We start from the raw sequence: 26,781 nt of genomic DNA on the forward strand, positions 1-26,781 counted from the left end.
TATTCACGACCGTCCTTAGCTTTTTAAGCGGCACACCCAATAGCAGAGAATGGATTTGTATTACCTCTCCGCCTTCGGTAGCGCAGGTATACTCATAGAGGGAGGGGCACCAGCAACTCTACAAAAAGAATGTATCTCCTATGTCTGTTAAAAGTGGAAAACTATTGATAGCATTTTATATTTGCGGAGAAAAATAAATGGATGTTTGAAAATTAATTATACTTGAAGTTATCGACCCTTTTAGCGTTTGACGAATAAATAAAGTACTATGGAAAACTATCAATAAACTAAGGTTTCCCCAGAAGGCGTAAGAAACACATTGCCAATCTTTGGAGGAAATTCCCTAATCTATGGAGAATACCCTAGAATATCACTATAATAAAATAAAGAGGGTACTTCCCGATAAGACCGTCGTCGCATCATAGGACACGCGTCCTATAACTATGGACAATCTGCAAAGGCAACCGCAAGATCAGACAGTCGAAATGCCCCTTAAAATGTCAGTGGCTGTCGAGGATCACTATCAAATATTTCATCTGGAACTTCACCTCGACATTGACCCCACCTACCCCAATTAGGGGAAGTGGTAATTCTCGTTGAGGTGCATGTATCAACATTTCGGTTTTATGGAACGCCAACTTCAAACCAATCTTCCTGATCCATTTGACAACGCGCTGGGCACCGTCTTCGGCACTCTCTCAATGGTCCTCGACGGCCAACACTAACATGTCGTCAGTATAAAATACAATCATACACATTTAATAAGTAATGATTTATTAAGTGGACTAATTAATTATTTTAATCGTTGATATCGCAGATCTATTGATAAAGTATTATTAATTCATAGCTATCATGTAAAGTTCCAGTCGCCCTTATGCGATCGACATTTTAGGCGTGCAATAACTAAAACAGTACGTGAATGTATAGGTGGTGTCTACAGTAAGATGATCTAATGAGACCAAGCCTTAAGGGCTTATATACAATTAAACATTCAAAAAAAAGGTCTTCTTAAGGTCATCTTAAAAAAATTATCAAAAAGTATTGCAAAATGGAAGTTTTTTTAATTTCAAGTGAATTGGTTGTAGTGGTTCTTGGAGATATTGTAACAACTAATATTAAAAATATCGTTTTGAGAAAAACGCATTTAAAATTTGAGCAACATGTATTGCAAAAATTAAACTCTTAAATTTTATTTGATCTTTAATCATCTATTCTTGGTTTATAAATAAATCCTTCAAGCGATATAAAATATACATATGCAATTTTTAATTTTCTGGCCCCTGTCCTCTTTTCTTTTGTTGCTTCATGAATTTTCAGGTCGCCGATGATCTTCATTCTCTTTGTTGCAATACTGGTGAAAATATTGACTTATTTTGATGCTCATAAAATTAAGTATGCTTAAATATGTTAGAATACTGCTTATAAAGAGTACCGCTTAAAATGTTTTTTGGAGTTATGTGCCAAACAACATTATTAAAAATTTCGCATTTTGCGAAAAATATTTTGAACGTCTGTCATTGTCTAAATTATTTTCGGTTCTAGCTTACTGCTACGTAGGTGCGTTCCCGTACCTTTTTGAATATGTCCCGCATCTTTTTTCCTTTTTATAATGTTGTCTGTTAAGGCTTCATATTTTCAGAAAGTATAATTTGAAAAATATCGATCTTTTGATCTCTCTAACTCTATACAAACCGTTAAGACTTCTAAAATAAAATAAATTAATCCTAATATATATATCTAATATACATACCATAAATATATACATATATGATAAAGGAGAAAGGGTAGTGTGAAGATAGCTATGAATCCTTTCAAAGAGAATGTATTTAATGCTCCTCAATACACAACATTTAAATTAATTGAATTTGATTTAAAAAATGTTCTCTGAAATTAAATAAAAATATTATACATCTTAATGTATTATAATTTAATTGGTATAAAAGTAACAAATTATCTTCCGAACACATGACTTAAACATGACAAAGAATTCGTGGCGCTATTCTTGCCACCAGTCGTATCACCTTTCGCAGAACACAATGGTGAACATAGTGAAAACACGATGCTTCCGAAGCGCCACCTTTCCAGGTTTGGTCCATGTTCTTTTCAGAACGGTCGAAACGCTGCGTTCGTGTTGAGAAAACGTGACCACAGAGAATATCGTGTGGCGATCGTGATTAGAGGAACGGGTGTTATGCATGATATTGCATATTGACGTACATTAAGATTGTCGTGCAACGGTATGCATTTGTCGAAGTAAATAGGCCGCAGTTACACGGTTACGGGATTTTTCACAATAACACGAGCATCCGGGTGCCGGCACATATCAATATACGCGAGCACGGAGGATTGGTTATTGAAAAAATGGCGGCGGAAATGCTAAACAAGAATCGAATGCTGGTTTTTAAGAACAAAGGCAAAGATCAAGAAGTGAGTATCCAGTTTGTTCGTCATTGTGCATAGTTGCCTTGTGCGTCTGGAAAATTTGGCAGTCGTTCGAAGCAAACGATTGTAAGATTATTGTGCTCACTAGTTTTTCCGAGATAGTGAAATGTATTTCTATACTTTGTCGGTCCTGTTGAATTTTCGGACATTTCCGCGTGAATATTTTGTATAGGACACAATAATTTCAAATCGATCACCGTATCGTTAATCATCGTATTCGGAACAAGTGGAAAGTGTCGTTGGTTTTAGGAGTATTGTCAAATACGTCGCAAAAAAGATAGGGTCGGATAGTTAATCACGGAAAAAGTGATCAACTTCCTAGACACGTTACTTCAAATATTTGCTGGAAACCTTAATCACATGTTTACAATGTTTTTACAGTATTGTTTATATAAATATTATAATAGATTTATCATTTCTGTAATTACTTTATAACTTTATATTACAATTAGTATGGTAATTAAAAATATTACAAACAATATTGAAAACTCATAGGATTGATTCAAATTCTTTATCTCTAAAAAATAATACCATTTATTCTTATAAAGAATCACAATTTATTAAAGTATGTTTGAACTCTTACAATTCATTGGACAAATAGTATGTAAAAATAAAATCTGCACCAATATTGTACATTTAAGTAAAATTGAACCTTAACCTCTTAACTTGGCATTTAATCTGTGACCGCATGGGTCATAAACATCTATTCAAATCTGCAATCTGCATTCAAACTGATAATTTTTTATAATAATCTACCATAAAGTAACAAAATGAAATACAGTTCTGCAATTATATTGAATAAAAAATGTATAGCTTATTGTTTAATAATTTCTGCAAGTATAATTATAAGTTAAGTATAATATTTTTCAAAATATTTGGGTATTTATTACTGTGTTTTTATCATTTTAAAACAAAGCACATCTTTACTATGTGAATGACATTCATGAACAGTAGTAAGTTGTAAGCCTAAGAAATTTGATTCCAAACTAAGTGATAAACTACTTTGAAGAACTAATAACTTATTATGTGGTTTTTTCTATAAAGTTTGCTCTAAAGGCTATAGTAATAAATTTTAAGTATTGTTGTTTATTAAGTTTAAAGTATTTATATTGTCGATTTTAATGTGTAATAGTATTATGGTACAATATTGATTTTGCTTTACAATACGTTTTAAACAATATGACACGTACTTATTACATTATTTATGCTTTACTTTATTATTAAGTTGCATACATGAGTATGCATTAAAGTTAAATATGTTTGAAATTATTAGATATATAGTTATTCTTTGAATAGTTCTATTGGAATCAAATAAAAATTGATATACTTTATTATATATTAGTAATAATACTAATCTTTTATATTATTAATTTTATACATGATTTTATATTAATGCTAATGTATATTATTAAAATGTGTTTTAGAAATTTGAAAATTATATTAAAATTACAGAATTTACATTATGTCTTATTTATATTGACAAAAATTGGTACATTGTAAATTACTTTTTAAAATAGCATCATATTTGGAATTTATTCAAATCATATAATACCATAAATCATATTTTTAATTAATTATGAGTAATTAATGCATTGAATGTTTTAGGAAATGAGAAGAAGAAGAAATGAAGTGACAGTGGAATTGCGCAAAAATAAACGTGATGAGACTTTACAAAAACGAAGAAATGTGCCTATTACTGACCTTACAGGTAAACATTTTGGCAAGTTTGTAAACCATGTGAATAAGGAACATAATAAAAACATTTTCTTTCAGATGAAGATGATGCTGATAAACATTTGTCACAAATTAATTTGGTAGAGCTGGTTATGAATGCTGATAGTTCAGATCCAGTTGTTCAATTAGAAGCTGTACAATCTGCAAGAAAGTTACTATCGTCAGATCGTAATCCACCAATTGATCCATTAATTGATAGTGGCATTTTACCAATCCTAGTTCGTTGTCTTGAACAGCACAATAGGTATTGAGAGCATCCAAATCCGTGCATAGTTCTTATGATTTAAAATACTTAATGAATTCCATAATCTATTTTTACAGTCCACCTTTGCAATTTGAAGCAGCATGGGCTTTAACAAACATTGCAAGCGGAACATCACCCCAGACACAAGCAGTTGTACAAGCCGGCGCTGTTCCCCATTTTTTGAATTTGTTACTTTCAAGCCAACAGAATGTTTGTGAACAAGCTGTATGGGCTTTAGGTATCCAATTTAATATGAAAGTAAAAAATATAGAAATTAATTTGGAACTGTAGAATAATTTTCTCCTGTTCCGAATTTCAAGCATTTGTAGATATACAAAGTATATACTATTTCAATTTAATACAATTTAAGGAAATATAATAAATAATTTAATTCGTTTTTTTTATTCTCAATTCAATTCTTATTGATGTAATGTGATATCATTTTAAATCTTAGAATATTTAAAATATGTTCTGCCTTAATTGTTTGACATTTCAAAAAACGTTGTTATTTAAATAAATAAATTATGTTGCGACCGATACATACGAACATGAATAGAAATACTGCTTACAGGGAAATATTTTCATTAAATTTTTAATTGCAAAATATAGGGATCTGTAGTATAGTTTCAAAAATAATTTATTCTCTACATTCCATCTGGTTTTACGTAAAGAATCCTTTTATAATTTTATGATTTCAATTGTATTATATTCTGTAGTAACCATATTGTTCCTGCTTTCCCAATAACTAATGTAAGAATGTAGTATTTATTGACAATACTTTTTTTTGCAGGAAATATTATTGGAGATGGTCCAAAATCTAGGGATTATATTATTGGACTTGGCGTTGTAGCGCCATTGTTAACATTTATTAAGCCGGATATACCTATTAGTTTTTTACGTAATGTAACATGGGTGATTGTGAACTTATGTAGAAATAAAGATCCACCACCACCTGTTCCAGCAATTAAGGATATTTTGCCTGCTCTTAACGTACTCATTCACCACACAGATGTTAATGTAAGTGATAAAAGTAATTCTTAATAAATTTGCAATAAGTAATAATAGAAACAATTCATTATGATCAATGTGTATTACAGATTCTTGTTGATACAGTTTGGGCATTAAGTTACCTCACTGACGGTGGTAACGAACAAATTCAAATGGTCATAGACAGTGGCGTGGTGCCTCGTCTTATACCACTTTTGTCGCACAAAGAAGTTAAGGTACAAACTGCTGCTTTGAGGGCAATTGGTAATATAGTAACGGGTACAGATGAGCAAACGCAGACTGTATTAAACTCTGACGCACTTGCCCATTTCCCCAACTTACTTACTCATCAGAAGGAGAAAATCTGTAAAGAAGCAGTCTGGTTCCTTTCTAATGTAACTGCAGGCAATCAGTTGCAAGTCCAGGCTGTTATGGATGCTGGACTATTGCCACTTATCATTCGTAATTTGGCGAAGGTGAGAAGACAGTCTTTACGAAATCAATGAAAGCTATTAGCTTGAACAGCTGACTTTGCTTCATTAATATATTTTGTATTTAACAGGGTGAATTCCAAACACAAAAAGAAGCAGCATGGGCAATTAGCAATTTGACGATAAGTGGTAACAGAGAACAAGTTGTGCATCTTATACGAGAAGGTGTCATTGGACCTTTCTGTGATCTCCTTTCCTGTAAAGATACTCAAGTTGTGCAGGTTGTTTTAGATGGTATACATAACATGCTCAAACTTGCTGGACCACAAGTTGAACAATTGGCTAATATGATCGAAGAGTGTTCAGGTTGGTCTTTCTATCATTAAGATTTATTTTGTTTTGTGCACTATTTAAAGCATTTATGTATATCTTTTAACATCGGCTTTCAGGTTTGGATAAAATCGAAGCGCTGCAAAATCATGAAAATGTAGACATTTATAAACTAGCGTATGACATTATCGAGCAATACTTTTCCGAAGAGGTATATATTTGTTTTAATTTACTAATTAGTATAAGAGCACCTCTGGTAGTTTTACAATTTTGTAAAAAAATATATTTTTGTAATGATTTTAGGTGGATGATACGAATTTGGGGCCACAGGTCGGAGAAGGTACATTTGAGTTTGACCAGACGTCAACTATTCCGAGCGAAGGTTTTAAATTCTGAGAGGGCCTCCATTATTTCTTATCCGATCGTGCCGTCCCCCGACAAACTCCATTATGGAGCCATTCTGCTTACCCTTTCCTATTCTTATGTCTCATTCTTGCTCCAATGACAACACGTGGCAATATCAATATGCCACCGCTGAACCAAGAATCATGTTTTTTTTGCTAATCCAAAGGCATAACAGTGACTGATTGATTTTTTGCCCAATAAAAGGGATATCGAAACGAAATAGGGGCAAAAGTTACGGAGCAAAGGTGTTTCTTACCGAAACAAGAGAGTCTGTATTCTTTTGTTTCCCTTCTGATTCTTCTAACGATATGTATGTTACCTTTTTTTTTTTGAATCGTACATACAACAAATCTGGCGGAGCGGAACTTAGCCGGACGCAGCTAGGGATATGCAACGTACCAACTAAATTATTCTAGTGTACTAATTATTTTGCTCTCTAAATTGAAGAGCAACGGAAAAAAAGTAAGAAACCTTTTTATTGCTTGATCATGCTGCTGTCTACTCTAACTCGAGATGAGTCTTGGTTAGCGATGTTACATTTATAAAACAATTCGTGTATATTTTAGGCATGTTAAATTTATAATAATATTGATTACTAAATAAATGAATCGATTGACTACTCTTTATTAGTTTAATTCACAACTATGGATCATTTCTGTAAGAAGAAGCAGACGAACAATAAAACTATTACATTAATTTGGCAATTTCTGATCATGTAGAAAAGACGGTTTGTAATTTAAAAGGGATTCAATCATCTTCATAAAGCATGATGTTTTTATCATAAAAACATTTTTTTATTTACTATCTTATTACACTTATGATTCAGGTGTGAATTCGATCGTGACATCTTTGAACGCGTGAACATCATCAGCATAAATATCATCAGGAAGTGTATCTTTGTCGTTCGGTACATACGTAGGAAAATGCGGCGAAATTGTTCTTTTATGTGGAAGGAGTGAATCGTACAAATAGCACATGGTGTTCGTTTCTCCTGGTATATTTTGAGCTAATACCCACATTACGTTATATTTGGTGTTTATCCGTAATATCTGCAAGACAAGAATGGTACTATTAATTTTTTTTCTACAAAATGTTATTCTCATTGGTCATTATAATGACATAATCCATTTACATTGTTGTAATTATCTATTAATTCCTTTAAGATGGGCTTCTTGTGCAAAATAAATCTTCGTTAGTATTTGTATATAGCAAGAGAATACTTTTTGCAATTAGAAATGATTAAAAACTAAGCCTTTTTTAAATATATTTAATTTTGGAACTCTTGGGTAAAGATAAAACATGAGTGTTTCGTACTACTTATGGGTTAGTGTTTCATTCCTTGTTTATGTTCTTAACAAAATATTGCAATTATATATAAATTCTTGAAGTTTCTTACTGTTAAAATACATCAAATTGAAGTTCATTTGCTGTTATAAAAAGCATGAATCATACAACTGAGACAAGTTGCAGCTATTTTTTAATGGCACGTGGAAGAAAGTAATAGAAAAAATTCAGTTATTTAATGATGTCAAATTTTGAGTTTCTTATATTTTCATTAAGTATAACAATATATTAAGAAGATGCAATTGTACTTTTTCAGATGGAATCATACAATAATTTTTGCATATTTTTGGTATAAAGCTATTGAGTAAAAAATATTTAAAGAGTTGGTTCTGCATACAATTTTGTTGATATATTAATAAATTATCATTAATGTACGTTTTATCATTCTTCTAAACATGCAGTATAGTTTCACATCTTAGCTTAGTACTTTAAAATAAATAATAAATAGAATAATAATATGTAATCGTCGTAAATGGATGGATATATTAAATAAAATTTGTGGATTTATGTTTCCTATCAATTAATAGATAAATCTACATACTTATCTGCATAGAAAATTTACAAATACAAACTAGAACAAAATATTCACATATAAATAGTAACTATTTCGAAACAGTTAATAAAACATTTGAAGGTGTTAATTGAACAATACTCAATTTAATTGAAAAATTTTAAACGCATAGAATATAATTATATGATTCCATTGAAAATGTTTGTTTTTAATCAAATTTAACCATAAAACTATATTCGTCCATGCAATTCATCAATATATTTTTCCCTTCATACAGTGTACTTCTCAAATTTCAATTATTTGTAAATGCAAATAAAACATACAAAAACTACATTTTAGTAAGTTGTGAGAAATAATAGTATTAACCATGTTGGGGGCTAAAGTCAAACTACTAATTTCTTAGACTTATCCAATTTAAAGTATAAAGGCTAGAATAACTGAGCTCTTGACTGTTATCTTTTTTCTACCTCCAAAAAAAAGTATAATCCATTCCAATTGCATTCATCTTGCACAGATTTTGAAATACTGAATTGTCTAATTCGTTTTGACAGGTAAAATTTGTATAATTTTCCATTAAAATTAACATATATTTGATAAGTATTGTTTATGCAAATGAAACTCGTTTGATTTAAAGAACACTACTTGTCATTCAAGTTTGCTGTTCACTCTGAAATAGATAACAAAAGGTGTTCTTACACTTTTTGTTATAAAAAGCAAATACGTTAACTCATTAAAAGTAAATTTTCGTTTTACAATTGAATAAAATCTTCTAGAAAGTCTTAGTTTGGTCATTCAGTTCTTAATGCTATTAATTTATAATAATTAATAATTGGAATTGAAAACTATATTTGTCTGTTTAGTCAAAATAAATCGAAAAGTAATCAATGAAAAGTTAGAAATAATTCGGTTACCATTATTGAGTTAAGATTATGAAGATTAATAGCAATGAATAAAAATATTACTCTACTTAACCACAAATAGTTTTGTTAAAAGTATGTAAGCAAAATAATTATTAATTACCTTTACACCTCTGAGAATTCGCCAACGATTTCCCATATGTCCAGGCATCTTTGTTCCAGGCATAACTCTAGCTTTTGTACCTCCTGAACCTATATTACCTGGTCTTCTATGAGTCTTAGTTACACCATGACTGGCAGGCATACCTTTAAATTTCCACCTTTTCATAACACCCTGAAAGCCACGGTCTATCCTACATTTATAAAGATTATTGTAATTGATTATTAGATGTCTAATATAGAAGTAAAATATCAGTAAAATATTTACGTTTTGCCTCTAATGTCAAGAAATTCCCCTGGTTTAAAATGGGTTACATTCAAAACAGTTCCTGGTTGAAGGGCAGCATTTGGTGAAACAACAAACCTCATTAGTGTTTTCTTTGGTGTAATTCCTGCTGTACTAAATATTCCATAGTATTCTTTAGTAATCTGTAGTGAATATTGGGTTTCAATTAGGTAGGAACACTGAAGAGGAATAAAAATTATATGTACTTACTAGCTGTGGATCAATATTCTGTGCACCTACTACAAGGCAACCATTTTTTGTTTTAATTCGTGCATGTTTCTTACTAGGCATTACTGGATCAAACTTCTCTGGTGGGATATATTTTACAACTTCATTATCTATAATCTATAACAAAATGTGATATATACAAATTCAATGGGCTTGTTTGAAGTATAAAGATAGTTCTATATAATTACAATAGCGAGTATTGTATACCTGTATTAGTGTAGTTATTACTTTTTGTCCATTTTTCAGCCACATTGGATACACTCCTATTTTCTTACCAATTAAACCAGTACGTTTGGACATTGGAGTCCATTGTGCATCTGGTACAATTATTTCTGTATTTAATGGTGTTTTAAAGTTAAAAAATTGTTTTGATGCTACAATTTCTGAGATAAATTCTTTATTTTCTTTAGTGAGCAATTCATCATGATACTAAAAAAAGGAAAATATACATTATTTGAAAAATAGGAAGAAAACAAAATGTAATTTTTATTTTACCAATACTTACCACTCGATTTACTTTTGGAAGCCATTCTGGGGGACGGAATTTTGGTCGATTCATTTTGCCACGACTACGTACTGTTATCGCATTGATGCTGACCATAAATTATTGTAATATTGTTAATAAAATTCGAGTTAATTACATTTATAAATGAAGTTATAAAGAAGAAAGTAATGTAAATAAAAAATTCTTTTTTTAAATAATAACATATTTACAAATATTGAATGTACAATAAAAATATTTTTAAAAGTTAGGTTAATAATTATAAGTTATTCTCTTTTCATACCTTAGTTTGAAACATTTGTTAAAAAGTTGGAAACTGTTAAAAGTGTTTAGTATTGTTATCATATTTACAAAATTAACACTTTGTAAATGATATCGTAACAGTATGACACTAACGTAACCCTGCAAATAAGTACAAATTATTACGAAACAGGCTAAGCTCTTCATGAATATAAGTGATTAATTAATGCTATTACTTATCACGTAGTTCGAAAACGAAAAAATTATAATATATCAATCAGTCTTCTCATAATTTTGTAGAAAACTGTAGTGAACATGCAACACGTTTAAACCGTTAGCAGAAATATTGATAGATGGAGCTATTAAAATAAAAGTAACTGATAAAGATATCTATTTAACTAGATATCTATGGGAGAATACTTCTTATTTATCTACAGTGTTACCACCATGCGTTGCATGACTTGGAAGACTCCAAAGGTTTTAGAAAAGACGGTCATAGTTTCAGACGCATTATAATTGCACAAATGATATTACTCAGTGTATAATTTATGACAAAAATTCAAGGAAAATAATTATTTATTTTTAGGTAGAATAAAATAAATTTTAGATTTATGTATTAATTTCAACTATTCTATTATTATTTTTAGCAGTCTTAACTGAAGCAATTACTATATTACTAACAGATCGAAATTTAAATATATTTTTCTTTGATATATATGTTAGAAATAGAAGAATGTTTAGATTGTAGAGAGTATATGGAAACGTACACTTGCTGTAGAAGTCGTCAAAATCAAGAGGACTTTCGTGCTAGGTAATATCGAACTAATTTGCTACAAACTTGGAATGATTTTTTAAGATATAAGAATAAATATAATATATTGTTACTATTGTTAAATAAATTGCTACTTATTATTTATAAATAATAGGATTTCTTATATACTTTTGTAAGTAAAATTATTATTACATATCGTTTATAAAAAGAGAAATAAAGTAGTAAAATAACATGAGTTACTAATTAAATTAGTTTTTCATTGTGTTTTTCGTGCATTTAGAGATTTAATCGTATTACAAATAATGAACTTCGATTAATTTATTTCGTACACGCGGTAGAGCGTGAGTTTCCCCATTCCAATTTTTCAGCGCACGACACGTGGAGTAGGACAGTCTCCACTGTGTGCTACCTTCTCCCACTTCTTCTAGTCAACGATTTAACGAATGAAACTGGTGACACTGTCAACTCTACCGGTGTTCTGGGTAGTGGCTTGATTGATGGTTCCGAGAGGAAACGATTTTGTCGCTATTTCGTCCATTTTCTTTTTCCGGTTGCTCTGTAAACCTGACCTTAGGATACGGTTGATAGAGACGAAACAAGAATTTAAAAATATTTCATCGGGGTAAATAGTTCTTGAAACTTTGTACTATTTTTATTTCGTTTGTGGATGCAGTGTCGGTTTGAAATTAGTGGCGTCATCTAACAACAGAATGGAGAACTATTTCATTACTAAGTTGGACATTTTGTCACAGATGGCACTACTTGTTCTTCAAAATTAGTTTAAAAGTAGTTCGGTGTGTTCCCGCTAGAAGTCTGTACTAGTTCACTGTCCACTTTCTTTTCTATATCTGATAGATTATACATAATTCGTTCAGTTTACGGGGAGTCATTAGTTTCTACGCTAACCAAGGTTAGTTCTTCCTCCTAGAATTTATCTTGGTTAGTACAAGTGTTGGTGACTTTCCCTTTAAATAGAATAATTAATGCCGTTGGATGCATGTATCGTGCTTTTCCGAGGTAAATGCCGCTGTTCTGTACATACGGGGCAAGAGGAAAGCTACTCAAGTTGGGAGCCCGTGGATTACGCTACAGTGACAATGTAAACACAGCCAAGTTGGTAGATTCGGCCTATGGTGGCGTCTATGTATGTATACGACAAAGATGATACAATAAATCCTCGTTAATGATCGCCAGATTTTATTCGTTCTGTAATCATAATTATCTTTACCATGTGAGGATAGCTCACTGTGTACAAAAAAAGTGATCGATTTGCCATGGATGTACATATATAAATAATATTTTTACACATTAATTATATTCTGTACTAGATAACCAATGTACTCAATGCTCGGTAATCGAGATTTAATCTCTTACGATACAAGCTACGAAGTTGATGTCTCGATGTAAGGCGTTTTTTTTTTTTTTTTTTTTTTTTTTTTTTTTCTATAAAATGCAAAGAAGGAAACGAGAAAATAATTTTACATTGACTAACTTTCTTTTCGATACACCTGCTCTTATTTTCTTAATATTTTAGTACTTTTGGTTAATATTCTTATAAATATTGAACGCCGTAGTCGAGTAGATTGACCGGTCAAGGACTTTGAGAGGCAAACCTTCTCTTCATCTGTCGTGTACCTTCGTTTCGCATTCGTTCCTGGTCGAAGGTTTGGTGGCCTATTGCCGTGAGTTTAAACTCGTCTGCCTGGGCGTCGTCTGAGCGGTCATTCTATTACGACTTCGGTAAATTCGTTCTTAACGGTGTAAGTAAAATCGTCGTTCAGGGGCGATGAATTATTTTCATTATAATCGTAATTCTATTGGCGGAGCAAAAACGAGCAACGCAGCTCTCCCTGTAAGAAATCGGATACGAGTGAAACAGCGGTCAACGAGTGAACATTTCGAGAAGCAATTGTTAAACGTGCAAACCGATGTAAAATAACCAAAGCTGGAAAATTTAAATATTTTCGATTTGTAATAATGTATATTTAATTACGAGATGGGACGTTAATAATCGTTCAACTTTTGTCGATATTATTGGGTTGTTCGGAAAGTCGTTTCTCGTTTTCCAAAATGGAGAATATATAATTTAACAAAATGTTTATACACTCTAAAAAAAAAAAAATTTTCATCAAAAAAAAAACGAAATGATTTTCCGAACAACCTAATATTTCAGTATTTCTTCTCGATAAAAGACATCCCCAAGGTGCGTATCAACGTCTTACAGAATTGGAACATTTTATAACCTTAAATGCCTCGAAGAGTCTCAAGTCTAGTCGCTCTCTAGGAAAATTGCACCAAAGAGGCTAAAATCGAGTAACATCTTTCGTACTTGACAAAGATCAAAAATTTTTGATCTTGACATCGAATCTATTTTTCTCACCCAACGGTGATTCTCGTCCGTGAACACGCAACACTTTTGACGCGCGCGCGCGAACACCGTGCGTACTCGAGAAAAGGAATCTCGAGGACGTAAGAATCCGAAATACGGAAACGTTCGACACCGAGAGTGGTCGCGAAACGTTGTATTATTCCGAAGTAAAAATGTTCTTCCGTAGTCGCCTTGGCCCGGAACAAGTCTCGGGCCCGGAATGAATAGCGAATGGATCGAGAGACAATCGCAAAGGGGGAAAAAGAACGGTCCGACGGGGTTGGAAAGTAGGCGGGGTTGGGGGGTGGGGGTAGGGAAGGGGGAGGTGGAATAGCCTGAACCGGACAGCACGTGGACTACCTACTTTTATATCGCTCGGGAAATAATGGGATTCCCATCATGAAGTGGATTTCCCTCGGGAGCCAGTGGACATCGATGCACGCGTCAAGAGATCCTACACCGCCCCCGTATCCTATCGGTCTCCTGCAGCCGGCCGGCGTTCATCGTGCTCGTCCAACCTCGCTCGTTCACCTGTCCGACCACCGTCCCCACCCTGGACGTGTCACAACCTGACGCGCCGGCTTGATTTTCGAAGAATCGGAGACGCCTCGGTGTGAAACGCGTTTCATACGCGCAACGGGCGAGTTACGAGAACGAACAGAGACGTTCCGTGCGTGCGTACGTACGTACGTACGTACGCGAACGCATTTGCGAACGAACGCGCGTATAGGTTAGGTGTTCCTGTGTACTCTCGGTATTCGAGACGTCCACCACGAATCGTTGGGTAGAACTGTTGTGTATTTCCTAGGGGAAGGCAAGTATTTTGCTTTGGTTTATTCTAGAAATTTTTAGGTCGCGTACAATTTTTTTTTTTATACGTAGTTACGTAATCTCGAACCGTAGAATTGGCAAGTGTCGAGGATCGCGTTGATGCATTTACGTTTACGTCCAAGTTCAAGGTGGACAACGTCGTATTCGTGATTATCCCTAGCGCGTGTCTCGACGACTTGGGTACGCTTGGATGTTATTCGAACGAATGGAATATACGAAACGATTTTCTCGAGGAATGGTCCAGCGATCGATTGAACGCAGCGAACCGAAAGGACTTTAATTTACCGGCCAGTTTCCTGGAGAATCAAGAAGGGATAAGAAGTATTTACACGCAGGTCGTTGCACGAATTAGGGAAAGCCCCTAAATTGGATCATTGGCGGATGTCCCTAATTAAGAATTGAGGCCCACCGTCGGTGTCTTGGGAGAAGAAACCGAGCTCTGGGTTAGGTTCAATTTTAGAATTTCCATTACACAAGTGGACAAACTCGGTCAGTATTTTAATCGTTACGTTTTAACGATAAACCGTAAACAATATGAGCGCTAAAGATATTTCATTCGGAAGGTTCTGTCACACTGGTAACAGTTCTCAGTAGTCTCCCCTCAAATTGTGCGAGGAGGATGGTCACCGTAAATGTTTCAGTAGGTAGGCTCGGTACTCGGTCTTTCTTTTTTCCGCGTAAAAAAAAAGAAAAGAAAAAAAAGATTCGATTGGTCAGAATTTTTTGATTCGTCCTTGGTAAGTGTATGACCGAGCGAGGCCCGTAAAGAGTGCCATCTATCGGTTGATGTTGAATCTAGATTCCTTTCTACGGTCGCGACTATACGGATGTGTTTGGATCGACGTGTGGACACGTCAGGTGGCGTTTCGGTAGCGTGTCAGAGCCTGGAACACGTTCGTGTAGTCAACTGCTTTAAAACACATAGTTTTTAGACAACGTGACGCATTGGGTTGTTCGGAAAGTCATTTTGTTTTCCTTTTTGGAGAATATATAATTTAATAAAATGTTTATACGCTTTAAAAAAATCGTGTTTCATTTTCACCAAAAAAAAAAAACGAAATCATTTTCCGAACAATCCGATATGACGTATAAAACGTTTGTACGTAGTTTTGGCCTAACGGATTAACTCAGTTTTCTCGAAAACGAAGCTTCACATAAAGAAACTGTATTCTATATTTTCGACTCAGTTTTACGCGAGGAATCGTTCCAATGTCGGTTGTACGAATGTAACATCGGTGATTTTTGCATTCGAGAATGAAACACACCGAGCTGAAGTAATTTTTGTCGTTCAAGAGGAATATGGCGTCTCCGTCTCTTTCTCGACGCGCTTCTAGTTGTTGTACGGTTGACACGCTAGATGGCGTTACGGAAGTGACACGATCCGACGTAAGAGCGTAGAGCACATGCGTACTTAGGTAATAATATAAGTATAGTATATATTAGAGTTTTTTGGATTTAGAAAAATTGGCACCTCAATTTAAGAGCTAAGTGAATCTAAATATTAGGAGGACACATGGGCATTCTTGGGAGTGAATGGTTTAATTGTTTTTTATAGATATATATATATATATATAAGTACATAAGTAATTAGAGGGTGTTGGCTCGGTATATTTACGTCTATTTGTCAAAGAAGTTTGATAAAGTTTACGATCGGTAATTGTACCGTGTTTCCAACAGTGCTTTGAAATTTGACGTACGATTAAAAATTTTGGACATTATTTATATTTTTTGTTACATTTTTCTTCTATAGAATTATAATTGTAAATTATTGTACGATGTTTCGTTAACACATCCTTAAAATTAGAAAGTAATCGGACAGTTAGATATCGTTCGATGTAAATTTAAAGAAACGTACCAAATTCCTTGAAATTTACCCCGCTCGAGTCGTCAGCCAATCCACGCAAAACTCGAGGAATTGATCGTTCGTAACTCAAAAACCAAAACACGTAAAACTGTGTCCGTATATTTTCAACCCAGTTCACAGATTCATTCCCTGAACCATTTCTGTGAAATTCTATATACATATAGACAACAGTAGCACACCTTATGTATTCAAATGCAATAAAATACACACTACTGTTAATTTTCCACCGGAAAACGAAATTATTGGATTGTTCGGTAAGTAATTTCTTTTTTCTTTTGGTGAAAATGAAACACAATTTTTTTCAACTATGTAAACATTTTGTCAAATTATATATTCTCCATTTTGGAAAACGAAACGACTTTCCGAATAACCCAATAATATCGACACAAGTTGAACGATAGGACTATTAACGTCCCATCTCGTAACTAAATATACATTATTACAAATTGAAAATATTCGATCCATCTTCCAGCTTTGGTTATTTTACATCGGTTTGCACGTTTAACAATTGCTTCTCTAAGTCTTCACTCGTTGATCGCTGTTTCACTCGTATCCGATATCTAATAAAAAAAAAAAAAAAAAAAAATATACAAGCGCTCTTACGCGCTACCAGATTTCTTCTCTCTGCAGCCGCGAAGAGCGAGTGAAATTATAACGTACGTAAAGTTTCATCCGGTGGACGGTTGCTGAACGCGTCATCTATACTTTTTTTTCTCCCCCCTCCCCGCCTCTTATGAACCCGACGGTGGCCGTATTATCGTCCCGGCATCCCCTGGAACTTTGACCAGGTCTAACTGGTTTTGCGCGATACGTTCGAAACGATTCGAAAGGGTTTTGAGAGGCTGTCGGTATCGACGCCGTTCCCCCATCGATCGCATCGCGAAGAAAAAGGCGGAGTTCTCCGCGCGGCACAACTTGATAAAGGATTCCATCCGCGCTGGTGCGCAAGGAGTGGGCAGTAATAAAATAAATATGTGCAACGGGCGGCCGCGTTCCTCCTGCCGGGCCAACCACCACCTTACAAGCGGAGCGGAGGAGCTCGGAACTCGCGTGTGTTGCCGGGTAATTGATTTCTTTGATAGCAGCCGCACGAAAGGAACATTGTAGATGCCTCGGCTGCTGGGGGCGGTGGGGGATGCAACTCCCTTCGCGATCTACCATCCCCCCGGATCAATGGATATCTCTGCGCCGGACAAGCCCCTCCAGCTCGGCGTCTTCCCTCCGAGGATGACCAATAACAAACACCGGCGCTTCTCTCTCTCTAATGGAGTTTTTACCGATAAAAAATTCACTCGGCTTCCTCCTTTTGCCCGAGGACCCTGTCGCCTTGCTTCCTCTCGGACACCGGCCGGCTCCCACCACCTCCCGCACCTCACAGCCCCCCCCAACGCCCCCAACGCCCCCCTCCCCCTCAACGACATCCCCGTTTTCTAGGGGATACTTACACGCCGACACCTTTGGCCCGTTGCGATGTCTCGTCGAAAGTGGCCCGCTGGCGGTGCACCCTGTCTCACCGGGGACGTAGCTGGGTTTCCCCGATGCCGCAGCGAGCCTGGAACCTTTGAGGCGACCAGGGAACCCCCGGGCGGCTCTACGAATATTTCCCGTGCAAATTGCATCAGAGAAATCTTTCACACGAAACCGCGACAATTATTGAGTACCTCTCGTTTTCTGGTATTTTTAAAAGGTACTACATCGAGATACAATGTACGCGTTGATTATTGATTGGAGAATTATTAGAATGGAGTTGTCTAGGGGAATCCAGGAAAATATCGCGGGAAAAGTATTTCTGTTGTTGTAGGGTATTTTTAAAAGGTACTACATTGAGATACAATGTACGCGTTGATTATTGACTGGAGAATTATTAGAATGGAGTTGTCTAGGGGAATCCAGGAAAATATCGCGGGAAAAGTATTTCGGTTGTTTTGGTGTATTTTTGAACGGTACATCGAGATACAATGTACGCGTTGACTATTGACTGGAGAATTGTTAGAATGGAGCTGTCAAGGGAAATCCCGGAAAATATCGCGGGAAAAGTATTTCTGTTGTTGTAGGGTATCTTTAAAAGGTACTACATTGAGATACAATGTACGCGTTGATTATTGACTGGAGAATTATTAGAATGGAGTTGTCTAGGGGAATCCCAGAAAATATCGCGGGAAAAGTATTTCGGTTGTTTTGGGGTATTTTTGAACGCTACATCGAGATACAATGTATATGTTGACTATTAATTGGAGAATTATTAAACTGTAGTTGTCAAGGGGAATCCTAGAAAATATCGCGGGAAAAGTATTTCTGTCGTTCTAGGGTATTTTTAAAAGGTACATCGAGATACAATGTACACGTTGATTATTAACTGGAGAATTATTAGACTTGGGGGAATCCCAGAAAATATCGCGGAAAAAGTATTTCTGTCGTTCTAAAGTATTTTTGAACGGTACATCGAGATACATTGTACACGTTGATTATTAACTGAAGAGTTATTAGACTTGGGGGAATCCCAGAAAATATCGCGGAAAAAGTATTTCTGTCGTTCTAAGGTATTTTTGAACGGTACATCGAGATATTTAAGAGTTTACGTTGAATGCCATGGTGGTCACTGGTGACCGGCGTTCTGAAATTACAACGTTCCTCTAAAATGCTTGCCAGGAATAAATTTTAATACTTGTGAATATTAAAACAACGTTCCTTGTCGTTAGTGATACTATGGAATAACAAACGCACAGACGAATTATCGAATATTTTTCTATATTTACGCTAACGTTTGAACAAACATCGAAGTCATTTATAAATATAGAAACTGGCGTGATAGTCAAGGTGTTAAAGTTACGATTGAAAAGCTCTTCTCGCGGAATGTTTTAATAAATTATTATAACAAAGTATGTAAACAAACTGGACGCGTTAATGGTTAACCTATAATTTGAAATCTCTTCTTACGCTGATCACAAAAGTATAAATTTTGAGGTTTCATTTTTAAAATACAGTCTACGGTGTTGACGTATTATCGGTTCTTCTTTTTCCGATTACAAAAGTATACATTTTGATCCTTGGAACCAGTCGGTGGAAAAATTTAAATTTTCCCGCTATTATGGGCAACAGAATCGTAACCCTACGATTAAAATTATAATGTAACCGTGTATAGTTCGGGCTTCTCTACGTTCGACTATGGCCTCTCCTTGATCGAGAGGTGATTCAACGACGATGACGCGACGTCAATAGTGGATGTGCTGATTTCTTTTTCACTTTCGAAGAATCAACACGATATTCCACAGGAATGCAATTGCTTTTGGAACGATGGCGGAACGCCACGTTACGGTGCTTGAAATTATGTTTTTGTTTTTCTAGATGCAATTTAATAAATTTGAAACGCGAAATGTTTTATTTAAATTATTCTTCGACGAGTTTTCTTTTCCACGGATCATCATTTAAATACTTATGTGTGACACTTCGGTCGTTACCATATTTCGACCACTTAAAATCGTGTTCGGTGACTACAACAATAAAGAGTAAAATAAAAGGAAGTGTGTGTGGTTCAGAAGGAACATATTTAAATAATGAAATAAGAAAGACGCAACGTTCGAATACGAATAATATCGTGCAAATGCCCAATGGGTGTTTCGAAGATGAAATTGGTTAAATTGATCGAGACAATGGACTTGGATTAAAAATACAAATTATGAAGAAACTTGGAACAGTGCTGGAGGCGACGTTAAAAACAATTCCACGCACAAATTGAATTTAATAGTTGAATTTAATAATCTATTCAATAGAATTTAATAAATATGCTTCATTCGTTGAAAAATGAAAGGGAAGTAGACGTTAATTTTAATCTAGAAGTGTATCACGATTATGCTGCAATACTCGATATTGGAAGATGATGTTACGAAGAAATCGATAACCATTGGACTCGTGAGAAAGAAACGCGAATCCCGTAATGATTCCCCGAAACCTAATAGCGACTATGAAAAATATACACCAGTATTTATTTCTCACCATGAGTAACGATCCATCCGAGAATGATTCACCATTTTCGTACGATTCGCGAGAAGCAAGCCAAATCGTTAAAAATAAGTCGAACCATTCGATTCAAGAGTATGTACAGTCGTGAACTTTGAAAGTAAATTATTAGAAAACTGGTTCGACTTGTTACGAAGTTAACTATCGACCGAGCGACGACGTTTACCGAAACACGGAAAGATAAATAAAAATTGTAAGATTCAGAACGTGTCGAGAATGTTCACGTTTCGTACAATCGTACGCGTTTCCATTTGCGTGTATTTTATTTTTACGATTGCTCGGAGAGAGCCGTGGTTATTCATTATTATTAACGCGACGCGTTAATCGATATTCAAAATTACCAATTTTCTGGGAATGTTAAAAACGAGAGCTGCATCTGGAGAGCACTTTATTTCGAACGTGCGACCGAATCGCGTGACACGGTTTGTAACGTGAGATCGATTCGGATACCTAAACATTGGGGACCGTTATCTCCAACAAGTCGTAGATTTGTAAATCGAACGTTAACGTTGTAAGTTGCGGAGTACTGGTATTTTATTTTCGGGAAACAAGGTACGAACGCGTCGTTCGGTTCATTCTGTGTCCCGTTGGTTTCTTCTCTTTATTATTCGGCGCTTATAATTTCGATACGCGTTAATTAAACATAATACACAGCCCTACACGAGAAACAAACTCGAACATCCGCGTCTGTGTTTATTGTAAATTTGTATATAAACGAAAAGTAAAATTTTCGTTCGAAAAGGGAGCCTCTCGATCCCACTTGAAGAAAAAAGCAAGTATCAATCAATGAAAATACGGTCAAAATTATTTATAAAAATTCCCCCTTCGATTGTCGTATCGAAACACCAATGGAAACCCTCGCGTAAAAATCTACGACTTCTGTAACAATTATTACGACAGAAAAATAATCGATTTCGAAACGCTCTCCGCAGATAAAATCCACAACTTCCGTTCCTATTATTACCATTAAAAAAATAATCAATTCGCGTAATCGTAAAATCCACAACTTCCGTTTCAATTATTACCATTTAAAAAATAATCAATTTGTATAATCGTAAAATCCACCACTTCCGTTTCAATTATTACCATTAAAAAAATAATCAATTCGCGTAATCGTAAAATCCACAACTTCCGTTTCAATTATTACCATTTAAAAAATAATCAATTTGTATAATCGTAAATTCCACCACTTCCGTTTCAATTATTACCGTTAAAAAATTAATAAATTCGCGTAATCATAAAATCTATCACTTCCGTTTCAATTATTACCATTAAAAAAATAATCAATTCGCGTAATCGTAAAATTCATCACTTCTGTTTCAATTATTACCATTAAAAAAATAATCAATTCGCGTAATCGTAAAATCCATCACTTCCGTTCCAATTATTACCATTAAAAAAATAATCAATTCGCGTAATCGTAAAATCTATCACTTCCGTTTCAATTATTACCATTAAAAAAATAATCAATTCGCGTAATCGTAAAATCCACCACTTCCGTTTCAATTATTACCGATAAAAAAATAATCAATTCGCGTAATCGTAAAATTCATCACTTCTGTTTCAATTATTACCATTAAAAAAATAATCAATTCGCGTAATCGTAAAATCCACAGCTTCCGTTCGAATTCTAATCGAAAAATGATCGATCACGAAAAAACGCAGCGCCATTTTGGCAAAATACAATACAAGCTAAAACCAATAGAGGCTAAGTCTCCCGGAGGTTGAGTTTGCATCTACGCAGAAGCAAACGTGTATGAATATGAACGAAATTGGTCACGCGATCCGATTGGATGATCCGGGCCTCCAATCGTAAAATAGCTGGATATGAGCCGCGCTATGATATGATATTATCATAACGCTACAGGATTATTATTGGTCGGAGTCACCCTACTCCGTTTTCCATGCTCCGTCCTTTCTTCCGCCGTTCCAGCCACCCCCGACACATACGTTTCTCGGCCGTCGAGGTGGGGCTGAGCCCCGCCAGCCGTCTCTCAACCCTCTTCAACCCTCCCTACCACCCTCGATGCCCTCCAACACCCCCCTCCCCCCCGAATTATGAGGATCAATACACGAGGAAGCTTGCAAGGGCAGCGCCGACGCTACTCGCTTGTCGACCTCCTTCGAGCACAGACTCCCTCGACAAGCTGGACCTTCCAGAGGGTAATGGCTGCTCGCTCTGGGCTCCGCGCTCGAGTACGATGTAGGTTTTTCGAACGTTACGCGAACGCCATTTTCATGCTGACTAATTTCACCGTGGACCTTTCAGAGGGACGTAGGCTCCCGACCAAAGAAATTCTACAGCTTTCTTTTCCTTTTTTTTTCCCGTTTTCCTTTTCCTTTTTCGCGATCGTTCTCGTCTCGTACTGCAAATACGTTTCTCCTTCGACAACGTCGATTCGTAATACCGTGTGATTCAAATTTTCGTCGAGTGCTCGGTGTTCTCTACTTTTTCGAAACCATCGAAGAGGGTACGCGTTCGCGAGGGGTGTCTTTGAAATTTTCGCGTAGCATTCTATCGATGTATTTCGACGCACAGAGGCGATTTTTACTTTTTGATAACCTTGCTTTGTGTACGAAAATATTTTTAAAGTTCTGCGACAGGTTTAACAATCCTGAGATTTGATTTTCGTTTAAATTGCCAGGCGTGTTTACCGAGTAGGTTAATTTCCTCGCGGTACTCGATTTTTAAATTATTTCTACCTTCAATAATTCGAAACATTCCTCTTCTCTCCACGTCCCGTATTTTTTAAGTTTCCCGGTGCTTCGATCAATTTTTCACAATCTTTCAACATACTTATTTTCAACGCGACGCAAAATTAATCGAAAATGCCTCGTTGCGATTAATCAAAATCGTTTAAAAACACCGTTACGTTTCACTGTCGATTCTCTCCAAAACATCGCAATGTTCACATCGATTATTAAACACCCCTGATCTTTGATCTACGCGAAATAATTTTTCATATTTCTCAACCGTCAATTACAATTTCAAACTCCTAGAATAATGCTTTCCTTGAACCATAATAAAATGGTAAATCCTTTGTTAATTAATCGTTTACCATCGATTTCAATCGACATTCGATTCTCGATATATTTCTAATAAATCCATATACCCCTGTCCGCAATGTTCACATCGATTATTAAACACCCATGATCGATCTACGCGAAATAGTTTTTCATATTTCTCAACCATCGATTTCCATTTCAAACTCCTAGAATAACGCCTTCCTTGATCCATAATCCTAGTAAATCCTTTGTCAATTAATCGTTCACCATCGATTTCAATCGACATTCGATTCTCGATATACTTCTAATAAATCCGTACACCCCTGTCCGGGAGGGCTATGTTTCGCAACCTTCAAATCCCCGAGACACCTCCCCTATTGAAATAATAAAATATACAAACTTTCCCATCCAATTTCCTGTCCCTGTAGACAAAAGAATCGGAACATTCGTGGAAACCCAAACGCACAAATGAGTCTCTCTCCGGGAGAATCTCGAGCGGCAAGGGGTGAGAGCAGTTCGAAAAACAGGCACCGGTTGAACTTACCTACCCCTCGCCAGATCGGGACGTAGCAACTGGTGGGGCACGGGCTGAATAAAACACGCTGGAAAAGACGCGACGCGTCGGTGTTGGGCACACAAATTCGCCGGTTCGCACGAGGACTGCGCCCGTGCTCGCATATGTGCACGGCTGGCATTATATCGTGGAACAATCGATACATACCGTCAGCACCACCAACTCGCTGTTCCACGAACCGAGCCAACCGAGTCTCTGCATCTTAGCGACGACCGCGGCCGCAAACTATCGCGTTCCACCGAACTCTGTGTGTAACACTTCGCGTAATCTGTCGAACAACGATTATGGAACTGCGCGCGCTGAATTTTTTCGAAAAAAAAAAAAGGGTCCTTGGGTAAAGGTGCTCGAACAATCGAGTAATGCTCGGAAACGAAGAGTTTCCGGGAAAATTTACATCTTGAATTTTAGTAATCGAACGATTCACTTATTCGTATATTTATTAGTAATTGAACAAAGTTCTCTTGGAATTTTCATGGAATTTCCTCGTAATTGAGAATTTTTTCCGAGATTTTTTAGTAATTGAAAAATTTTCTCGAGATTTACTCGTAATTGAAAAATTTCCACGAGATTTACTCGTAATTGAAAAGTTTCCCCGAGATTTACTCGTAATTGAAAAATTCCTCGGAGTTTCCTCGTAATTGAAAAATTTCCCGGGGTTCACTTATAATTGAAAAATTTCCTCAGAATTTTCTTGTAATTGAAAAATTTCCCCGAGATTTACTCATAATTGAAAAATTTCCTCGTAATTGAAAAATTTTCCCGAGATTTACTCGCAATTGAAAAATTTCCCCGAGATTTACTCGTAATTGAAAAATTTCCTCGGAATTTCCTTCTAATTGAAAAATTTCCTCAGGATTTACTCACGATGGAAAATTTTCCTTGTAATTTCCTCGTGATTGAAAAGTTAGTCAGATATCTACGTTTGAATTTGAAAAGCATTTTGAAAAGTGTCTTTTTATATTCGTGTGTTCCATATTTTACAGTGTAACGTATATAGACAATGAAAAACGTATCTCGAAAATTTAATTTAAATTCGAATTATGGAAAAGAGAAGAAAAAATGAGTATCGATCGTGAGTATATTTCTAATCGATGGATGGAGGTTTTTTTTATCTCGCAATGATTTAATTCGAGAGAACGAATCAAGTATTTGAACATCGTTTCAAGTAGAATTTATTGAAAATTTGTTTAAATTCTTAGAGTCTCGATGACAATGATCGTTGTTCCGGAAGATTCGTTAACATTGAAATTCCTGAAATTGTTGAACCTGATGTTTTTCAAAAATTGTTTAAAACGATAAAATGCTCGTTATGAAAGGAGAAATATATATTTCCATTACTTGTTTCAATTTTATTCGAGATTGTATCGCGTGAATTAAATCTGCGAAGATTTTACATAATTTATTTTTGAATATAAGAATAGCTATTTTTCTTAATTTTCCAATACTTTGACGAACTCCGGTCAATAGCCGAATAAATCACTGTCACTCGTTGTCAGATGCATGTGGTCTGTCATGATTGGTACTCTGCAGATTCTATTTTTAGATTTAAGGTGTTCAAAATCGTAAGGTCCTTAAAATCGTTCAAAATGCATTTAGATATAACAATTTTTCAACTGAAACGGCAGTGACACTTTCCCCGTAAAAATTAGTAAATCTTCAAATTTCAAATGTTTGAAAAATCGCCCAGGCAGGAAAAATTGTAGGTCGATTGTCCAATGAATAATTCGTTAAATTTTGTCTTTATCACAGAAGACGGAGAAAAAGTTTATTAAACCATTTTACGTAAAATTTGCTTCTCTTTAAGAATTATTTAAAATACCTTTTTAAATTTACAAATATCAATTACATATTAGACATATATACATATGCATATTCAACAAGAATGGTCACTTTGTAATCCAATTTTTTTTTGTTTTTCGTCAAAATATTCGGAACTTTGTAAATATCGATATTGATATTTTTATGGATGCATAAAGAAGCGAGAAAATTCGTTAAAATTTTTTTAGGGAGAGAGGCAACTTGTTCGTCCCCTCTTTGATTATACTGCTCACGGTACTCGTCTCCCAGGAAAGCTGTTTGGATATTATCGTAAGGAGACTATTTTTTTCGCATAATCGTGCTTTTAATATTTCTCGAGTAAAAATCGGAGGTTCGTCGTTCCAGATTTAGCTTTCGATCGTGAGCGTGGCCGAATACGGAAATGATGTGCTCACTTGCAATTTCGAAGTTCAGGGTAAACGAGATGCGCGTGTGCACACGCGACGTGCATGAGTTAATTTATGGCATCTGGCGGCGGTAAGTAAAAAACGAACGGAACAGTGCAGCGAGAAACTAAAGACACTACTATACATCCTTTCGAATAATTTTTCATGTATTTTCAATTTCTATTTATCGTCAATATTGTATCGAGAAAGTCAAATATCAAATAACAAAAAATTTATTAATATTGGTTTTACTGAACGACTGGTGCAGGTTGTTGTATAGTAAGCACTGTAGAAAATATTGCTATTATTGTCGATAAGAAAATTATAGGAGAAGGGGTGTTGAGTATATAGTCATTATTATCGATTAAATACAATGATAGTAATAAATAATTTTCTCGTCAACTCTGCATCACTGAAAATGCTCTATTAGAGTCTACGACGTTAA

The 26,781-nt window shown here is 35.2% G+C and overlaps 2 protein-coding genes across 2 annotated transcripts; one reads left to right on the forward strand and one right to left on the reverse strand.

Moving 5' to 3' along the window:
* Positions 1-2,097: 2,097 nt before the first annotated feature.
* Kap-alpha3 (karyopherin alpha3) lies at positions 2,098-7,195 on the forward strand. The gene is made up of 9 exons (XM_076309820.1): positions 2,098-2,427; positions 4,048-4,150; positions 4,216-4,420; positions 4,498-4,658; positions 5,211-5,437; positions 5,518-5,883; positions 5,970-6,204; positions 6,288-6,379; positions 6,472-7,195. The coding sequence occupies exons 1-9, from the start codon at positions 2,362-2,364 to the stop codon at positions 6,562-6,564; spliced, it is 1,548 nt and encodes a 515-aa protein (XP_076165935.1). The 5' UTR covers positions 2,098-2,361; the 3' UTR covers positions 6,565-7,195.
* A 134-nt stretch (positions 7,196-7,329) lies between these two features.
* Mrpl3 (mitochondrial ribosomal protein L3) lies at positions 7,330-11,080 on the reverse strand. Its single transcript, XM_076309833.1, has 8 exons — positions 10,937-11,080; positions 10,744-10,862; positions 10,464-10,551; positions 10,166-10,387; positions 9,941-10,075; positions 9,713-9,873; positions 9,449-9,638; positions 7,330-7,622 (listed from the first exon to the last, which is right to left on the reverse strand). The coding sequence occupies exons 2-8, from the start codon at positions 10,803-10,805 to the stop codon at positions 7,389-7,391; spliced, it is 1,092 nt and encodes a 363-aa protein (XP_076165948.1). The 5' UTR covers positions 10,806-10,862; positions 10,937-11,080; the 3' UTR covers positions 7,330-7,388.
* Between the last annotated feature and the right edge of the window lie 15,701 nt (positions 11,081-26,781).

The sequence above is a fragment of the Ptiloglossa arizonensis genome, chromosome 1, assembly GCF_051014685.1.
Source record: "Ptiloglossa arizonensis isolate GNS036 chromosome 1, iyPtiAriz1_principal, whole genome shotgun sequence".
NCBI lineage: Eukaryota > Metazoa > Arthropoda > Insecta > Hymenoptera > Colletidae > Ptiloglossa > Ptiloglossa arizonensis.